The sequence below is a fragment of the Myotis myotis genome, unplaced genomic scaffold (genome assembly GCF_014108235.1).
Source record: "Myotis myotis isolate mMyoMyo1 unplaced genomic scaffold, mMyoMyo1.p scaffold_m19_p_1, whole genome shotgun sequence".
NCBI lineage: Eukaryota > Metazoa > Chordata > Mammalia > Chiroptera > Vespertilionidae > Myotis > Myotis myotis.
The window spans coordinates 173,475,004-173,490,280 of record NW_023416313.1 but is presented as its reverse complement, the minus strand read 5'-3'; the positions used below and the strand labels follow the sequence as shown (position 1 = coordinate 173,490,280).

General features: G+C 48.6%; 2 protein-coding genes across 7 annotated transcripts in view; one reads left to right on the top strand and one right to left on the bottom strand.

Annotated features, from left to right (window-relative positions):
• The window catches only part of CGNL1 (cingulin like 1), a 159,188-nt gene that overhangs the window by 21,102 nt on the left and 122,809 nt on the right, over window positions 1-15,277 (bottom strand). For 4 of the 6 annotated variants that reach the window (XM_036302705.1, XM_036302729.1, XM_036302714.1 and 1 more), the window contains exons 9-13: window positions 12,623-12,826; window positions 11,662-11,766; window positions 6,392-6,544; window positions 5,823-5,993; window positions 1,611-1,772 (exon numbers count right to left, since the gene is read on the bottom strand). In XM_036302705.1, coding sequence (XP_036158598.1) covers window positions 1,611-1,772; window positions 5,823-5,993; window positions 6,392-6,544; window positions 11,662-11,766; window positions 12,623-12,826 — 795 coding nt within the window. The remainder of the gene's footprint in view (window positions 1-1,610; window positions 1,773-5,822; window positions 5,994-6,391; window positions 6,545-11,661; window positions 11,767-12,622; window positions 12,827-15,277) is intronic. The other 2 variants (XM_036302735.1, XM_036302741.1) reach the window with 2 other exon arrangements.
• On the top strand, window positions 13,424-14,255 carry LOC118652690 (prothymosin alpha-like). The gene has a single exon (XM_036302755.1). The coding sequence runs from the start codon at window positions 13,501-13,503 to the stop codon at window positions 13,825-13,827; it is 327 nt and encodes a 108-aa protein (XP_036158648.1). The 5' UTR covers window positions 13,424-13,500; the 3' UTR covers window positions 13,828-14,255.

Genomic DNA, 15,277 nt, shown 5'->3' with positions numbered 1-15,277 from the left:
TGCCTCTCAGGGTGGACCCTTCAGAGCCATTCATTTTGTAATTAACAGAGAAATACCTAAAATATCGCAGAGGGGCAGACGAAGCTTAGCTATGCCACTGCTTGCAGACCTTGAGTTAGCAAAAGTCAATGCTCTTTTTTTTTTTTGTCAGAATATTCTAGAAGGGATGACCTGACAACCCAATGTTTAGCTGAAAGCACCTCTTCCCAGGGCTCTCCTCCTGCCTAGCATGTGCTCTGTACAGAACCCAGCCGAGCGCTCAGGGGGCCAGGCCCAGGGTCCTTACACCAAAGGCTCTTAGTCTACTGCCTGACGAGGCTTTAGCTTGCTTTCAACCAAATTGTTTGGGCCCTAGAATTACTACTTCCTGGTTAACGAGGATGCATGGAGCTTGCCTTAAAATGACATCCCCTAATGAAATCAGAACCAGGACATCAGCAGAACAGAGCAATCCTAGAAAACTAACCAGGCTCTCCCAGCCTCTAAAAAGGGACCTTCTAATAAAGCCTTTAATGGCTGAAACATCACTCCCTGGATATGAACTGCTACTAAGCGCCCTGGAGGTTTTAAAAGTTATTTCTATTTATTTGCAAAGTTGAATCAGGAATTCATTGATTTTAAATTTAAGCTCTCTCTGTGGCCTTGAGCACTCTCTGCCCTTCATCAAAACCTTGACAATTTTATCTTCTCCCATAGATCTGAGGCGGATGTTTAAGTCTCTTTCTCCCTCTACAAATTTCACTGGGATGTGGGATGTGGGATGGGGGGGAGGGGGAATGGAGGGTTTTTCTAGTTTGGGGTCGATTTTATTCTTGAGGTTTATTCTTTTCCATAAATTCAGGTGGCCTGATATTAAGTTTCTTCCTGCCATTCTTGGTGGGCTGTTCGTATTTAGATTCTATTGCTTGATTCACTTTCCTAATGTGTTGCATTTTCATCTTGTGAACAGATCACCCCCAGCTGGTGACTCCGTTGAGCACTTTCTGATATACTGCCTTGGACTGTGTTTATACTGTGTATCCAAAAGTGAACTGAGCCAGTTTGCTGCTAGCTTTGGCCAAGCTGGGTGATCTGTAAGGGAAAATGGGCCAAAATCGGCAAACAAGACGGAGCATGGGGTCTGGGTGTCCCTAGGATATAGGCGGTTTGGCCTCATGGCACCGCTCGGCCCCTCCCCAGATCTGCAGCAGTCTCATCTCCTTTGTAGTCAACAGCACAGCCCAACGCAACACACAGAAAACGAACTGTCTATGTGCCCTTGTGTGAAAACACCTAGCCTCTTGGGGGTTCTGTTTTGCTTCCCCTTCAAGGCAATGAGGACACCAGTTACTTCCATCACTCCTTCCAGCTCTGATGCCCTACGAGTCTATGAACTTTACTTTCCCAGGTCAAGAAAAGACTTTCCTTCCCTGGCCGGATGGCTCAGTTGGTTGGAGCATCCTCCCGGTCACCAAAAAGGTTGTGGGTTCAATTCCCGGTCAGGGCACATACAAAAGATAAGAAACGGCCTTCCTAACGTCTGGCTGGTTGAGAGAATAAAAAGCAGGCTGCTTCCCGTGAGTCCCCCTCCCGCTCTCTGCAGGCCCTGGCCGCCCGGGTGGCCCACAGACCTCCATCTGCTTGACAAGCCTGCCGCGATCATCTTTGAGGTGACTCTTGGCCTCCAGCTCGTACTCCAGGTCCTTCAGCGTCTGCTCCAGGAGCTGCTTCTTCGTGAGCGCCTCATCCTGAGCTCTCTGGTAGTCCCGCAACTCTTCCTCCATCAGGCGCATCTAGAATGAGAAGGGGTTGCTCAGCTGGGGCACGTCGGGGGCCCGGAGCCCTTGACAGTGCGCAAGCAGAGCCTGAGGAGGAGCGGGGGAACCCCACTACTGAGGTCAGCAGGCCTGAGTGAGTGCCACCCCCCTCAGGGCCTCAGTTTCCTCTTCTATAAAAAAAAAGGGGGGGGGGGCTTTTCCAGCTGAGGTAGCAACCCATTGGGTTATAAATTTAATATAGTAGATGTTGACCAGAATTTCAAAATTAAATATAAAAGAACTAGAGGCCCAGTGCACAAATTTGAGCATGAGTGGAGTCTGGCTGGCCCGCCCCAATTGGGGCCTATTGGGCCAGGCTGGCTGGGGGGAGGGGACCCGAGAGGTTGGCTGGCTGGCCCCACCCCCTGGCCGAACTCCCGTCAAATTCTCAGTCGAGGGGACAATTTGCATATTAGCCTTTTATTATAGAGGATACTCAGAGTAGAGTACAAGCAAATAATGTTTTGTAAAACTCTTGCACTAAATATTCACATATCTGTAGGGATGTATTACTGGTTGCAATGCAAGAGGTATTTTTCCCCTTCGGTCATGATCAGAAAGCCACTGTGCTATTCTAGCGGATAACTGCTTGCCCACCGGGATCAGCATCATTCCAATAGAGGTTTAAAATTAGGGGGAGATAAAAACAAAAATAATGACCCTCCAAAGCAACCTGCATGCACAAAATCTAATAACATAAACATGCCAGTGAGGTGAAAATCAGTGTCCTCTAGAAGAAAAATCAGTAGTCATAACTGACAGTGCTCTTTTCATCCACAAGGTGGCACTGAGCTAACAACTTTGAAGGCTGCAACAGACAAGAGTTTGATTCACAGGGATGGGCCTGGTTTTCCACTTCTCTGGAATCTCCCGGAGGGGACCAGCCACCTCCTCGCACACTAGGCATTACTGAAACATCTGTGTGGACCGATTCGGTGAAGCCCGAGGCTGTTTTGTTCTCAACTTCCTACCCCTCTGGAGAAGGTTGAAAGCACAGTCTTAGGAAGACTACACCATGGGGTTACTTCCTTCAGGGCATACATGAGGGTAAGTGACAAACTCCAAGACAGAATCCTATTGCTTGGGGGAGCTTTTCACAGAAAAGTTGGGAAAGCCCCAACGATGGTCTTGGGACCCAATAGGTTAGACTCATTTAGGAAGACCAGCGGGAAAACTTTCAGATATGTGTTCCTCTCTTGGTGGCTGATGGGATCACCGGGCATTTCTATGAAAACCTCCCCTGGTGAAAACCTAGTCTGGCTTTGGTGGAAACTGAGTGAGAAGACGACTGTGAAATGAAACTGTGAGTGAAAGCACAAGGGAATATCGTCCCATGAAAAAAGGATGATGGGTCAGGGTTAGGGTTAGAGCTAAGATTAAGGTTAGAGTTAGGGTTAGGGTAAGGGTCAGGGTTAGGCTACAGATGGTGCACTCTACTCCAGAACATTCTAAATATCCCCCAAAATGTCTTAAAAATATAATCTCTCCGTGCCTCGGTGTCCTAATAATTTGCAATACTGAAACAATTTTAAAACCAACCTAGAGCTGTTATGAGAATCAAATCAAATAATCCCAGAAAAAAACACAGGTTTCAGAGTCAGAAAGACTGACAGGCTGCGTTTCCTGGCTGCTATCCTTCGAGATGCCCAGCGCAGCCCTTCATCCCACCGCCCAGCACATCCCTCCACCCGACCAGGATGTGCCTGGACATCTCGGGGGCTCTGGCACACTGAGAGCACGTAATCAGCACACGCACGAGAGCATTAAGTGTATAGCATCTGGAATCACAAGTAAGCAAATAACTGTTGAACCTACTCCTGCTGTCTTCACAGAGTTAAAACTGCCCTTTGTTGAGTGAGATGTAGCAGATAAACTGAACAATAATACATTCTGTCTTAATTCTCTAAAGATCACCTGCATCAGAACTTCCCTAGCTCCACACCGAAAGCAAAATCGGCAAAATGTCTATTTCCCTCAAAACAAAGGAGGTGAGTGTGACTGCATCTGGGGTGGACCTTGTGGTTTTGTTGTTTGTTTTTTTAACTTAGATTGGGGGGCAGGGGCATAGTGAACAGAGTTGAGTTTGAGTTTTTAGGGATCCGGAGTGATCTTCACTTGTTAATTCACTTTTGTCTTAACTGCATGAGCTCAGCAGCTTGACTCAGGGGGTATCTGTCATTTCCTTTCAGAATGATGAGGTGTCGGTTTCTGCCATTCAAATGGAAACAGTCTCACAGGGCTTCAGCACTGAGAAAGTCTAAGAAGGGCCATCTTGTTTTCATCACAAGGAATCCTTTTTTTCACTAGGGCCCTTTTATAGACAACATTGGTCTCCATCTGACCTTAACTACCCTCTCTGGACCTCAGTTTCCTTATCTGACTAGATCACTAAGGCTCCTTCCAATCTGAAGACTCCAGCAGAAGAACTGTCATAGAAAAGGCAACAGAAGTGCCCGGCCAGTGTAGCTCAGTGGCTCAATGCCAACCATGAACCAGGAGGTCACAGTTCAATTCCTGGTCAGGGCACATGCCCCGGTGTGGGCTTGATCCCCAGTGCAGGGCATGCAGGAGGCAGCCAATCAATGATTCTCATCATTGATGTTTCTCTCTCTCTCTCTCTCTCTCTCTCTCTATCTCTCTCTCTCTCTCTCTCTCTCTCTCTCTCTCTCTCTCTCCTTTCCTCTCTGAAATCAATAAAAATATTTTTTTAAAGAAAAGGAAGGAAGGAAAGAGGGAGGGAAGAAGGAAGGGAGGGAGGAAGGAGGGAAGAAAGAGCAACAGAAGCAGTTTGCAAGGGTCACTCTGACACTATGGTTTTCTAAAATCAAAACTGCACACCAGGTGTTTGTTGTTATCCTGGTGAATATCTGAGTCCTCCATTCACCTCCTATAGAATGAAATGAGTTTTTAATGCCAAAGAGAACTGTGAGGCCAATAAGCTAGTTTCAGTTTTTCCTTGGATTCCTGTATCCTATGACCCTGCGGCAGGGGGGACGTGCTCCCAGGATCTTTTCAGAGGTGTTTTAGACGTCTGTAATAAGTATCCATTGTTCTTCCACACACTTAACACTGACTCGTGGGCAACTTTTCTTTGATCATCAAAGATATTAAAAGTTTGTTTTTTAAAGAAAAACATGTTTTCCTGTGGAATCTTAGTGCTCTTGGAACTGCTTATGAAAAAAAGTAAGACTTAGAATAAAAATAATGTTAGTATTCAGGATATACAGACTTTTTGCTATCTAGCCCTGCATGTTAATTATTAAATCATCACTTATTTTGTATATTTTTAAAGAGGGAGCAACAAACAGATGCTCAGAAAATTGGGGTAATGTGCTCAAGGTCGTGCAGCTGGCGAGAAGCATAGATAGCAATCAGCATTCACTGTATGTGCATTTCGGAGCCTTTGGCTTTCCATTAAAATAATCAAAACCATTCCCTTTGTGTTTCTCAGTCCTTTAGAAGTCGAGACTTAAGGGAACTAACATTTGGGTTACTTTGTTCTATTATTCTTCACTATAAAACCAAAAATATGTTTTAATAATTCCAATACTCATAAATTCCTGAAGATTTCTTTTTGTCTCCATTATTGTTATTCTGAAACTCTTGTCTACCACTCCCACTCCAATAAAAGTCTGTATTTTCTAAGAATGGCAGAAAAAAAGAACACCATGGTTACTGTAATCCTTGTTCTAGGACTAAATTAAAACATTAATACATATGAATCATTTGGACACAGCTGGGCACACCACTGGTGCTCCATAAATGGCAGCTAATCTTTTTAGGCAGAAAATCTTGGATTCATCAAGGAAATGGTCAAGTTACAGTCTTGTCAATTTCACCTCAGAGGCCCTGGGTATGTTGTGCCTTAGCAAGCCATTGATCCCATGTAACCGTCCAGAGCGTTAAGACGGAGGAATCAAGCATGGATGTTGACTTAAGAATCCACCCCCAGTCTTCCTAGAAGTGCAGTCTGGAAGGATACTCTAAGTAAAGGTGGAACCAGGAGCTGGTCTGGCCTGGCGTTACCTCCTCCTGCATTTTTGAGGCAGTCAGACGGGACTTTTCTGCCTCTAGGGTTTTCTCCTTCAACTGCCTTTGCATTTCTGCAAGCTCCCTGCGATTCTTCTCCTTGTAGTCATCCAGCTGGTTCTGGAGCTCCAGCGTTGATGTGCGGGACACCTCGACAATGTCGGCCATCTGGAAGAAGTGACACGGGGTGAGCCCACCTGCATGCTCCATCTGGGGCCAGGGAGCTAGCTTTGGGGCCCATCTAACAGGTTGCATCTCCTCCTCTTTCCCCTACAGCCTCTCCAAAGACTCTCCAAAGCACCTAGTCATGGGCTGTCCAGGTGTAGCCACCTCTAACTGGGAAGCAGCTAGGCCCAGAATCCAGAGGGGCTGCCATAGTCTAGACCTGTTTCTCTGTATCTGAGATTCTCAACAAGCCCAATGAGCTGTTCCAGGGGGTCTGCATTTGTGCTTTCACATAATGCAGGTTCCTTAGCTTTCATCAGGCCCCCAGAGGCGCTGGATCCCACACCCTCTCCTCCCCATGCTCCCTCCCTCCACTCTCTCGCCTCTTCCTGCTCCCTCACCTCCTTCTGCAGTTTCTCAATGGTCTTGTCAAGATGCCAGCGCTCATTCTCCATTTCGTTCTTCATTCTCCTTAACTGCTCCTTCTGCTCAGCTTCCTCTCTTAGCTTCTCGGACAACTGCTTCTGCTCCTGGGTGGCCCGACTCAGCCTTCCCTGCAGGTGGCAGGGAAAGGGCAGTGTTGTCGTCAACCCACCAGGTCAGGCACAGGAACAGGCGGCAGAGGGGGTTTCACTACCACACCACAGAGCGATCAGACCCGTTACATCAGTAACAAGGAAAAGGACCCAAGTAAAGCCCTCCCAGAGAACAAGGATACTGCTGCTTCTGAAGTTCAGGGGCCACGCTGCCTTGGCCAAAAGCATGTAGAGACAGACAAAGGGTGCAAAACGGCCGAGGCTGCTGGGGGTGGGAATTCAGGGTAGTGTCTGAAGACCTGACTGACTGCTCATGCTTGGAAAGTGAGGTAAAGTTATATATGAGTCTGGCCTGTGCGGCTCAGTTGGCTGAATGTTGCCCATGCACCAAAAGGTCACTGGTTTGATTCTTGGCCAGGGCATATGCCCAGGTTGTAGGTTCAATCCCCAGTCGGGGTGCACATGGGAGGCAACTGATAGATGTTTCTCTCTCTCTCTGCCTCTCCCTTCCTCTCTCTCTAAAAATCAATTAAAAAAACATATTTTTTAAAAAAGTTATACATGAGGCCAACCTAAACCTACGTGGCAATTTACATATTGTGATCTACAGCGTTGCACCTAACATTCTTGAATTTGCTCTGCTGTGCAGATGATCGTTACAGCTAACAATGAATCTATGAGAACAAAGAACACTGTCCACAGGCCAAGAGCCCACCTGGGTACAGGGAGCTGTAATCATCAGAATCCAGGGCTGGACTCATCCCCAGCAGAAAAAGAACTTGGCAATCCACAGGGTGATGACTTGATAAGTAGGAGGTGTTACAGGGAGAGGCACCAGTCAGAAAAGGTGTACATGCGTGGTTACCTAGTGACTCAGCACCAAATACTAGTAGTTAAAATGCAACCATCTTGGGGAGCGACATTTCCCCTGGGTTTCCCTGGATCTCTCATCTCACAACCTCACATACACTGAAGCCCTCATAGGAAAAACATACAATTCTAAAACAAAATCCTAAGGCAGTGGTTCTCAACCTTCTGGCCCTTTAAATATAGTTCCTCATGTTGTGACCCAACCATAAAATTATTTTCGTTGCTACTTCATAACTGTAATGTTGCTACTGTTATGAATCGTAATGTAAATATCTGATATGCAGGATGGTCGTAGGCGACCCCTGTGAAAGGGTCATTCAACCGCCAAAGGGGTCGCGACCCACAGGTTGAGAACTGCTGCCCTAAGGTATCTCCGGAAGGTCACAGCGGCTTCTGTAAATGGCTGAGGGATGAGACCATTGGTGTGAGGATGTCAAGAAGAGACACAGCTCAGAATGGGGCAGCAGGTCCCACACATGGGGGGTCCTCCGGACAATGTCGGGAGGTGCTGAGGGCTGAGTGGGTTAGTACAGGTACCGCTGAGGACCTGCTCAGTCTGTGTCCCTGCAGAGGCTGCACACCAAAGTTTATATGTTTACAGTGCTTCACAGTTTACAAGCTGCTGTCACGTGCAATAACTCAGGCATCTTGAAAACACTCCCAAATCACTTCAGGCACTGCTGGTTTGCATGTGAACAGCTCTGCTGGCCAACCACCTGACCTGGGGCCAAACAGCCACCTGGGAAGGCGTCCTTGCCCCTCTGGCTACATGGAAAAAAATCAGCCAACCCAGCCTGCTGGAGTTAATTGCTGTGGGGATCCAAAGTCAACAAAAGTGGCTGGGGGGAAACAAAGGTGCTAAGGAAAGGTAATCAGAAGTTCAGCGTGGGACCATTAGCAGGAGTGCTTCCCACCACAGCCCAGCTGGGCACACACCAGAGACGGGGTCAGAGCCTGGGGTCTGCCTGTGGCTGATTCAGTGGTGTTAGGGCCAAGGGGGGCACACAGGGTAAGGTCAGCGTGTATGGTTCCATTGTGTGGGAGAAAACTCTCAGAAACATGTATCTCAAGATGTGAATTCTTGAAAAACAACAGTACCAATACAGAGGGCAGTCAACGGCTTTCCATAGAACCTCCAGGATCCAACTCAACCCATGCACCTAAGGTCTCCCCAACCTCTCCTCTCTTCCTCCTGGATCCCAATCCCAGGGCTCCAGTCAGCAGACTAGTCAGCCCCGGGCTCTATTCAACCTCCATGTGATGGGTGCCTTTCGGCTCCACCCCTGGCTCAATCCACCCAACTCTGCTCTCCTGCACCGCTGGAGACCAAGGCGCACACATTGTGGGGCTGGGGCCCGGCCAACACCCACACCCTCAACACACACACATTTTCTTAGAAGAATAGTTTTCGCTAAATTAATTTTTAAATATTTCTTGTATGCTTGCCTCTCGTGCAGAGTAGTAAGATCTGTAAAGGCGAGGAACCGATTTTCTATCTGGGTAGATCTCATAACCCAGACTCACTGTGAGGCATATAATAAAACTCATTGGTTGAAAATTAATATCTATTCCCAAAAGTGACCTAAAGACTTCTTATACCTGAGTCATCAGGCCAGGGTGCAGTCCTCCTTCCTGAAAATGCAGATTCTGGCCCTTTCTGATGGAATCCACAATTCTTCTTGGAGTGGGGCCCGAAAATTGGCACTTGAAAGTGACCCAGGTAATTCTAATATACTCTGAAGTTTAGAGATGCTGGTTAGCACATCTCTCTAGCTTTTCCTCTTTGGTTATTTAAGAAATAATGTTCCAACACATCACTGCTGAGAAAACATGTCCCAAATTCACATGAAACATGTCCCAAATGGCAACTTTGCATTTGGCAGTTAGGAGTGAAATGCTCTGTAGCTACCGTGACTATATTTCCAAGACCAGCAATACAAGCCCCTTGACTAATACTAGGGTCTAAACTTGGGGAAAATTTATCAACTTGATAAATTTATTATTCATGAAGGTGCAACAGATCGCTAAAGGCAAGGGGGTTTTGACATGTAAAACGCTCCCTCCCCGGGCTAAGCCCCTGCAGGGGCCAGCCTTGGGAAGAGGCATGCAGAAGGAGGAGCTGCCTATCTGCTTCCAGATTTTAGAGAAGCCCTCGTGCTTTAGGGTGACGGTGCACTAACGTTTCACAGCACTAACTTTTGAGACCAGATAATTCAGGTTAACAAAGATAAGATGGCCGGGCCCTTCTTAAATCCCTGCTGGATTGTGTGAGGATGGCCACACACTGCACAGAGCATCCGACCATCTCCCCACCTGGGAAAGCAGGCCCAAACACAAGTAACAGGTGAGGGATAACTTCCAAGGCAAGGACAGAGCTGGGGGCAGGGGGCGGAGCGGGGGGGGGGGGGGGGCAGTGGCTGCATTATCTGTAGGCCTTGAGGCCATCATCTGTTCTCTCCCCTGGATTGACTCGGAGCCTGGACTTATTGCTGGTGAACGATTTCCTTCCGTGTGAAACACCAAAGGACGATGCGATTGAGGGCCTGTAATAGCTGCGCCCAGCGCTCCGTGTGAGCGTGACACGAGGCACAGAACTCTGTCCATATAGAGGACTAACGTTTCTCCTCTTTCTGTCCCCAACTGGTTCACAGACTGAAACCCCACATTTTGGCGGCTGGGCTGCAGCCATCACAAGTCTTAAACAGGAGCACAGGGAAATGGCCATCCACACAAAATCAACCAAACAGAACAAGAGTTTGTAAGAAAGATCTGGAAGGAAGGAAGGAAGGAAGGAAGGAAGGAAGGAAGGAAGGAAGGAAGGAAGGAAAGGAGGGAAGGAGGGAGGAAGGGATGGAGGGAGGGGGGGGGGGGAGAGAGAGAGAGAGAGAGAGAGAGAGAGAGAGAGAGATCCAAAGCAAGGACACTGAGATCACCAAAGTCAGGGGGAAAAACAAACAAACAGGGTTTTATTATATATAAAGTCAAGGTCTCTGTCAAAAGCCAGAAAGAAGGTGGAGACCGCTGAAGGCTGAGGGCCCTGAGTTAAGGGACCTGAGAGAATCCTAGTACCTGGCTCCTCTCCTCCACCCTGAAGGGGTAAAGCTGGGTAAGCTGGGTACTGGGTGCGGAGAGGAAAGCTGCCATGAGGCCTACAAATCTGGGTGCTGCCTGCAGGCAGCTCTCACCACTTCTCACTGCCCCTCCCCCACCTGTCCTCGAGCTCCTAATGGAAAACTTTAACAACCTCCTCCCAGACAACTGCTCAGAAACCCGTGCTTTCACCTTCTTGGGGGCTTTCACCTTCTCAGGAGCTCGCCTGAGGGATGGTTGGTGCTGGTTCTTTAAAACCGAGAGCAGGGAGACACCTGGGTCACATGGAGGTCACTGTGCAAAGTCAACTTAGAACTTCAGGGCAGACTTTTATTTAGAACGCATCTCAATCAAGCTTTCTAACCTTCCAGTGGGAAAAGCTAATTTTCTAAGAACCTACTGATTTTGATGGAGATAGCTATTTAGTTTCAAGGGAAGGACTTCCTCCAGCTCCTGTCAAAGCCATCTTCAAGGTCTGCACTCGCTGGAGTCTGTTGGCCCAGAGGAGAGAGAAACTTGGCTTCTGCCAGAGAACCAATCAACGCCAGGAGGCCTTGGGGACAGCCCTGCCTGCCTTCTCTCACAGGTCACGTTTATATCGGGAAAGCTGTCAAGCTCTCTAACGTCGAGATCAGCATTTTTCTTTTTAATACATTCTTATTGATTTCAGAGAGGAAGGGAGAGGGAGATCAGAGAGAATCATTGACCGGCTGCCTCTTGCATGCCCCACAGGGGTCGAGCCTACAACTCCGGCATGTGCCCCAACCAGGAATCAAACCAGGACCTCCCGGTTCATAGGTGGTCCTCCTGGTTCATAGGTGGAGCCATGCCCGCTGGGCAGGATTTTTCAACCCCGGTACTTCTGACCTTTGGGGCCAGACCCTTCATTGCTGTGGGGCTGGCCTGCGCCCTGTAAGATGTGCAGCAGCATCCCTGGCCTTTCCCCACTAGATGCCAGCAGTATCTCCCCTCGTGTGAGAATCAAAACTTTCTCCAGACACCGCCAAATGTCCTCCAGGGAAGACCCGCTGGTCTGGGTGGACACTCTGAGGTCAGTGGTTACTACAAAGGAGCTACCCAGGAGGCGAGGACCAACAGCAATCTGTACACATCCCTCTGCCTCTGCTTCTCGGGCTCCCTGTGTGAGGGATGGAGATGACAGCCTCCATGTTTACCTGAGCCTCTTCCAGCTCACTCTGCAGGGCCCTTTTGGCTGCCGTGGCTTCCTTTTCTTCCTTTCTTGCACACACGAGGGCCTCCTCTAACTGTCGGATTTCCCCCTACGACAAAACATGGGGTCAAGGTGTGCTCAGATGTGTGCTATGCGGCTGGCTCGGTGCAGGAGGGGAGTGAAGGAGACACAGCCACAGCCCGTGTCCTGGGCCAAGGCGGCACACAACAGCCGTGCTCCTGGATGCGTGTGCCTGTCTGCAGTTCCGTGCTCAGCCAGACGTGAACACCTGAGTCACCTGGGATGGATTTTGGAAAACACCGATATCCAGCCTCGCCCCTGCAGCAGGTACTGAGGGAACCGACTCCGGCACCCAGAGTCTTGGAAAAGGCTTCCAGGTGACTCTGACCTTAGGGGAACCTCTGTTGGAGTGCATCTCCGTTTACATGTCTTTTGTCCCCTCTTTTACTGTCAGCGGCCCTCAGTGCCTGTCTCTTTAGAACAGCCCCCCACCTCTAGAAACCCGGCAAACCAGAGCTGGTTTGTTAAATTGGTCTGTGACTTCAAACACCATCAACTGTGTGTTAACAGAGAATAAATGGTGATGAGAGAGAACAGACCCGAGGGTGCTGCTGAGATGGCCTTTTCGGGGATGGGGCGGCAGCTGCTCGGTGTCCAAACCTTGAGCGTGTCTACTGTCTGCCATCTGTGTGGACAGGGTTCCTGTGCCTACCCATGCATGCCCCACCCTGCCTTTATCCGCCCTGCTCCCAGGCCTCACTAGAAGCTCAGCCCCCATTCAAACCACTTGTGGGGAAACAAACAGCATGGCTTGCAGAGAGGACACAGTCCCGAGTGCTTGGACCTTTCCTACTAAATGATGGCAACGCATCCCTTCCCGCTGCTGACACCGCTCACACAGGAAGGCGGATCCGCCGCCGCCCAGTGCCGTGAGCCCCCCTCACCTCGTACTTCCTGAGCGTGTCCTTGGCTTTGGCCTCGTCGCCTTGAAGGTCAGCAGCCTGCCTCTGCAGCCGCGCCACGCTCTGCTCCAGCTCGCCCAGGCTGCCCCGCAGCCGCTCGTTCTCCTCCTCCAGGGCCTGCACGCGCAGCTCAGCATCCCCCTGGGCCTGCTGTGAGGCGCTCCGACTGGCCAGGACCTCCACATTCTGTGCAAAACATGGAAACCAGTGTCAGGGGCAGTCCCCAGCTCGGAGACAGCTGGCATGTATTAAGAAACCATGACGTGCCCTGGTTGGTTTGCCTCAGTTGTTAGAGCTTCAGCCCTCGGACTGAAGGGTCACGGGTTCGATTCCGTAAGCCAGGGGCTGGCACACTGCAGCCAACAGGCCAAGTCCAGCCCACCACCTGCGTGAAAAATGCGGTGTTCCTGGAACACCACCACACCCGGACACGCTGCCGATGGCTGCCTTCCTGCTACCACAGCAGAGTGAGGAGTTGTGGCCGAGACCACAAGGCCTGTGGTGTCACGAAGCCTGCCGAACTTACGAATCTGGCTCTTCACAGAAAGCTTTAACCCTTGCCTGTGTAAGTGCTTGACGTCTAGAGGAGGCCCTTGTGTGCACGAGAAAGGAAGAGAAAGAAGCCAGAAGGGCCCTGGAGAGTGAGCTAGGAGATGCTCAGGTAAACGCTGAGGGCTCGCCCCTGGCTGCTCTGAAAAGCCATCTTTGCATTGTTCCTGTGGCTGCCTCTCCGCTCCCTGCAACCACCTCCGCCGCGCCTCCTCCACCGCTGCGGACTCCGGCAGCTTCTTCGCCAGAGTCCTCCAACTCTTGCTTTTTTAAAAAAAATCCGCTGCATAGGATCACCGGCGTGCCCCACCATGTCAGACATGGCCGTGGACACCAGCTCCGAGATCACCACCAAGAACTTAAAGGAGAAGGAGGACGTTGTGGAGGCAGAGAATGGAAAAGATGCACCTGCAAATGGGAACGCTAATGAGGAAAATGGGGAGCAGGAGGCTGACAATGAGGTAGATGAAGAAGAGGAAGAAGGAGGGGAGGAGGAGGAGGAAGAGGAAGGTGATGGTGAGGAAGAGGATGGAGATGAAGATGAGGAGGCTGAGGCAGCTACAGGCAAACAGGCAGCTGAAGATGATGAGGATGATGATGCTGACACCAAGAAGCAGAAGACCGATGAGGATGACTAGACAGCAAAAAAAAGGAAAAGTTAAAGGCCTCCGTGACCTAGTCACCCTCCACTTCCCGTCTCAGAATCTAAACGTGGTCACCTTCTAGTAGAGACTCCCGCCCACCTGCCTGCCCACCCACCTCGGGCAGCGCCACCTGCAGATGACACGCACTCTCCACCACCCAACCAAAACCACAACGTGAATTTGCAACAGGGCAGGAAAAAAGAACCAAAACTTCCAAGGCCCTGCTCTGCTTTTTTTCTTAAAAGTACTTTAAAAAGGAAAATTTGTTTGTATTTTTTATTTACATTTTATATTTCTGTACACAGTGTTAGGGGTCAGCCATTTTTAATGATCTTGGGATGACCAAACCAGCCTTCGGAGCATTCCCTGTCCTACTTCTGACTTTACTTGTGGTGTGACCGTGTTCATTATAATCTCAAAGGGAAAAAAAACCTTGTAAAAAAAGCAAAAACAACAACAACAAAATCTTATTCCAAGCATTCCAGTAACTTTTTGTGTATGTACTTAGCTGTACTATAAGTAGTTGGTTTGTATGAGATGGTTAAAAAGGCCAAAGATAAAAAGGTTTCTTTTTTTCCCTTTTTTGTCTATGAAATTGCTGTTTATTTTTTTTGGCCTGTTCAATGTATGTGTGAAACAATGTTGTCCACAATAAACAGGAATTTTATTTTGCTGAGTTGTTCTAACAAAAAAAAAAAAAAAAATGCTGAGGGCTCACACAGGTCTTCAACCTTGAACAACTCTAGGAGGTGAGTACTGTTCTTATCGTCATTTTAAAGACAAGACGCTGAAACTTGGGTGGATTAAGGGACTTGTCCACGTTCACTTAGGAGGAAATGCATGCAGGCAGACTGAATCCACAACCTGTTCCATAACCTGTGGCCACTGCCCCCTGGTGGGTTCACTTCCCTGACCCCTCACCATATGCAGGGCCCTTTAATAGAAGCTCTTGATGAAGGACAGTTTCTGTGTATAGATATTCTTTAATGTCTAACACCAATTGAGAAACTAAAATGTGTTTTAATTACAATATAGCTCATAGTGCAAGCTCTAGGCCAGTGATAGCGAACCTTTTGAGCTCGGCATGTCAGCATTTTGAAAAACCCTAACTTAACTCTGGTGCCGTGTCACATATAGAAATTTTTTGATATTTGCAACCATAGTAAAACAAAGACTTATATTTTTGATATTTATTTTATATATTTAAATGCCATTTAACAAAGAAAAATCAACCAAAAAAATGAGTTTGCGTGTCACCTCTGACACGCGTGTCATAGGTTCACCATCACTGTGCTAGACACTGAAAATGAGCCTGTGCTGCACACAAGTCCTAACAGAAGGAACTGTAGCAATAGCAGGATGGTTCTTATTAGTCCCAGATGTCTCATGGACTTATCTTTTTTTTTTTTGGCTCAGTAACCTGAAGTGATAAGTGGCCTTGTCC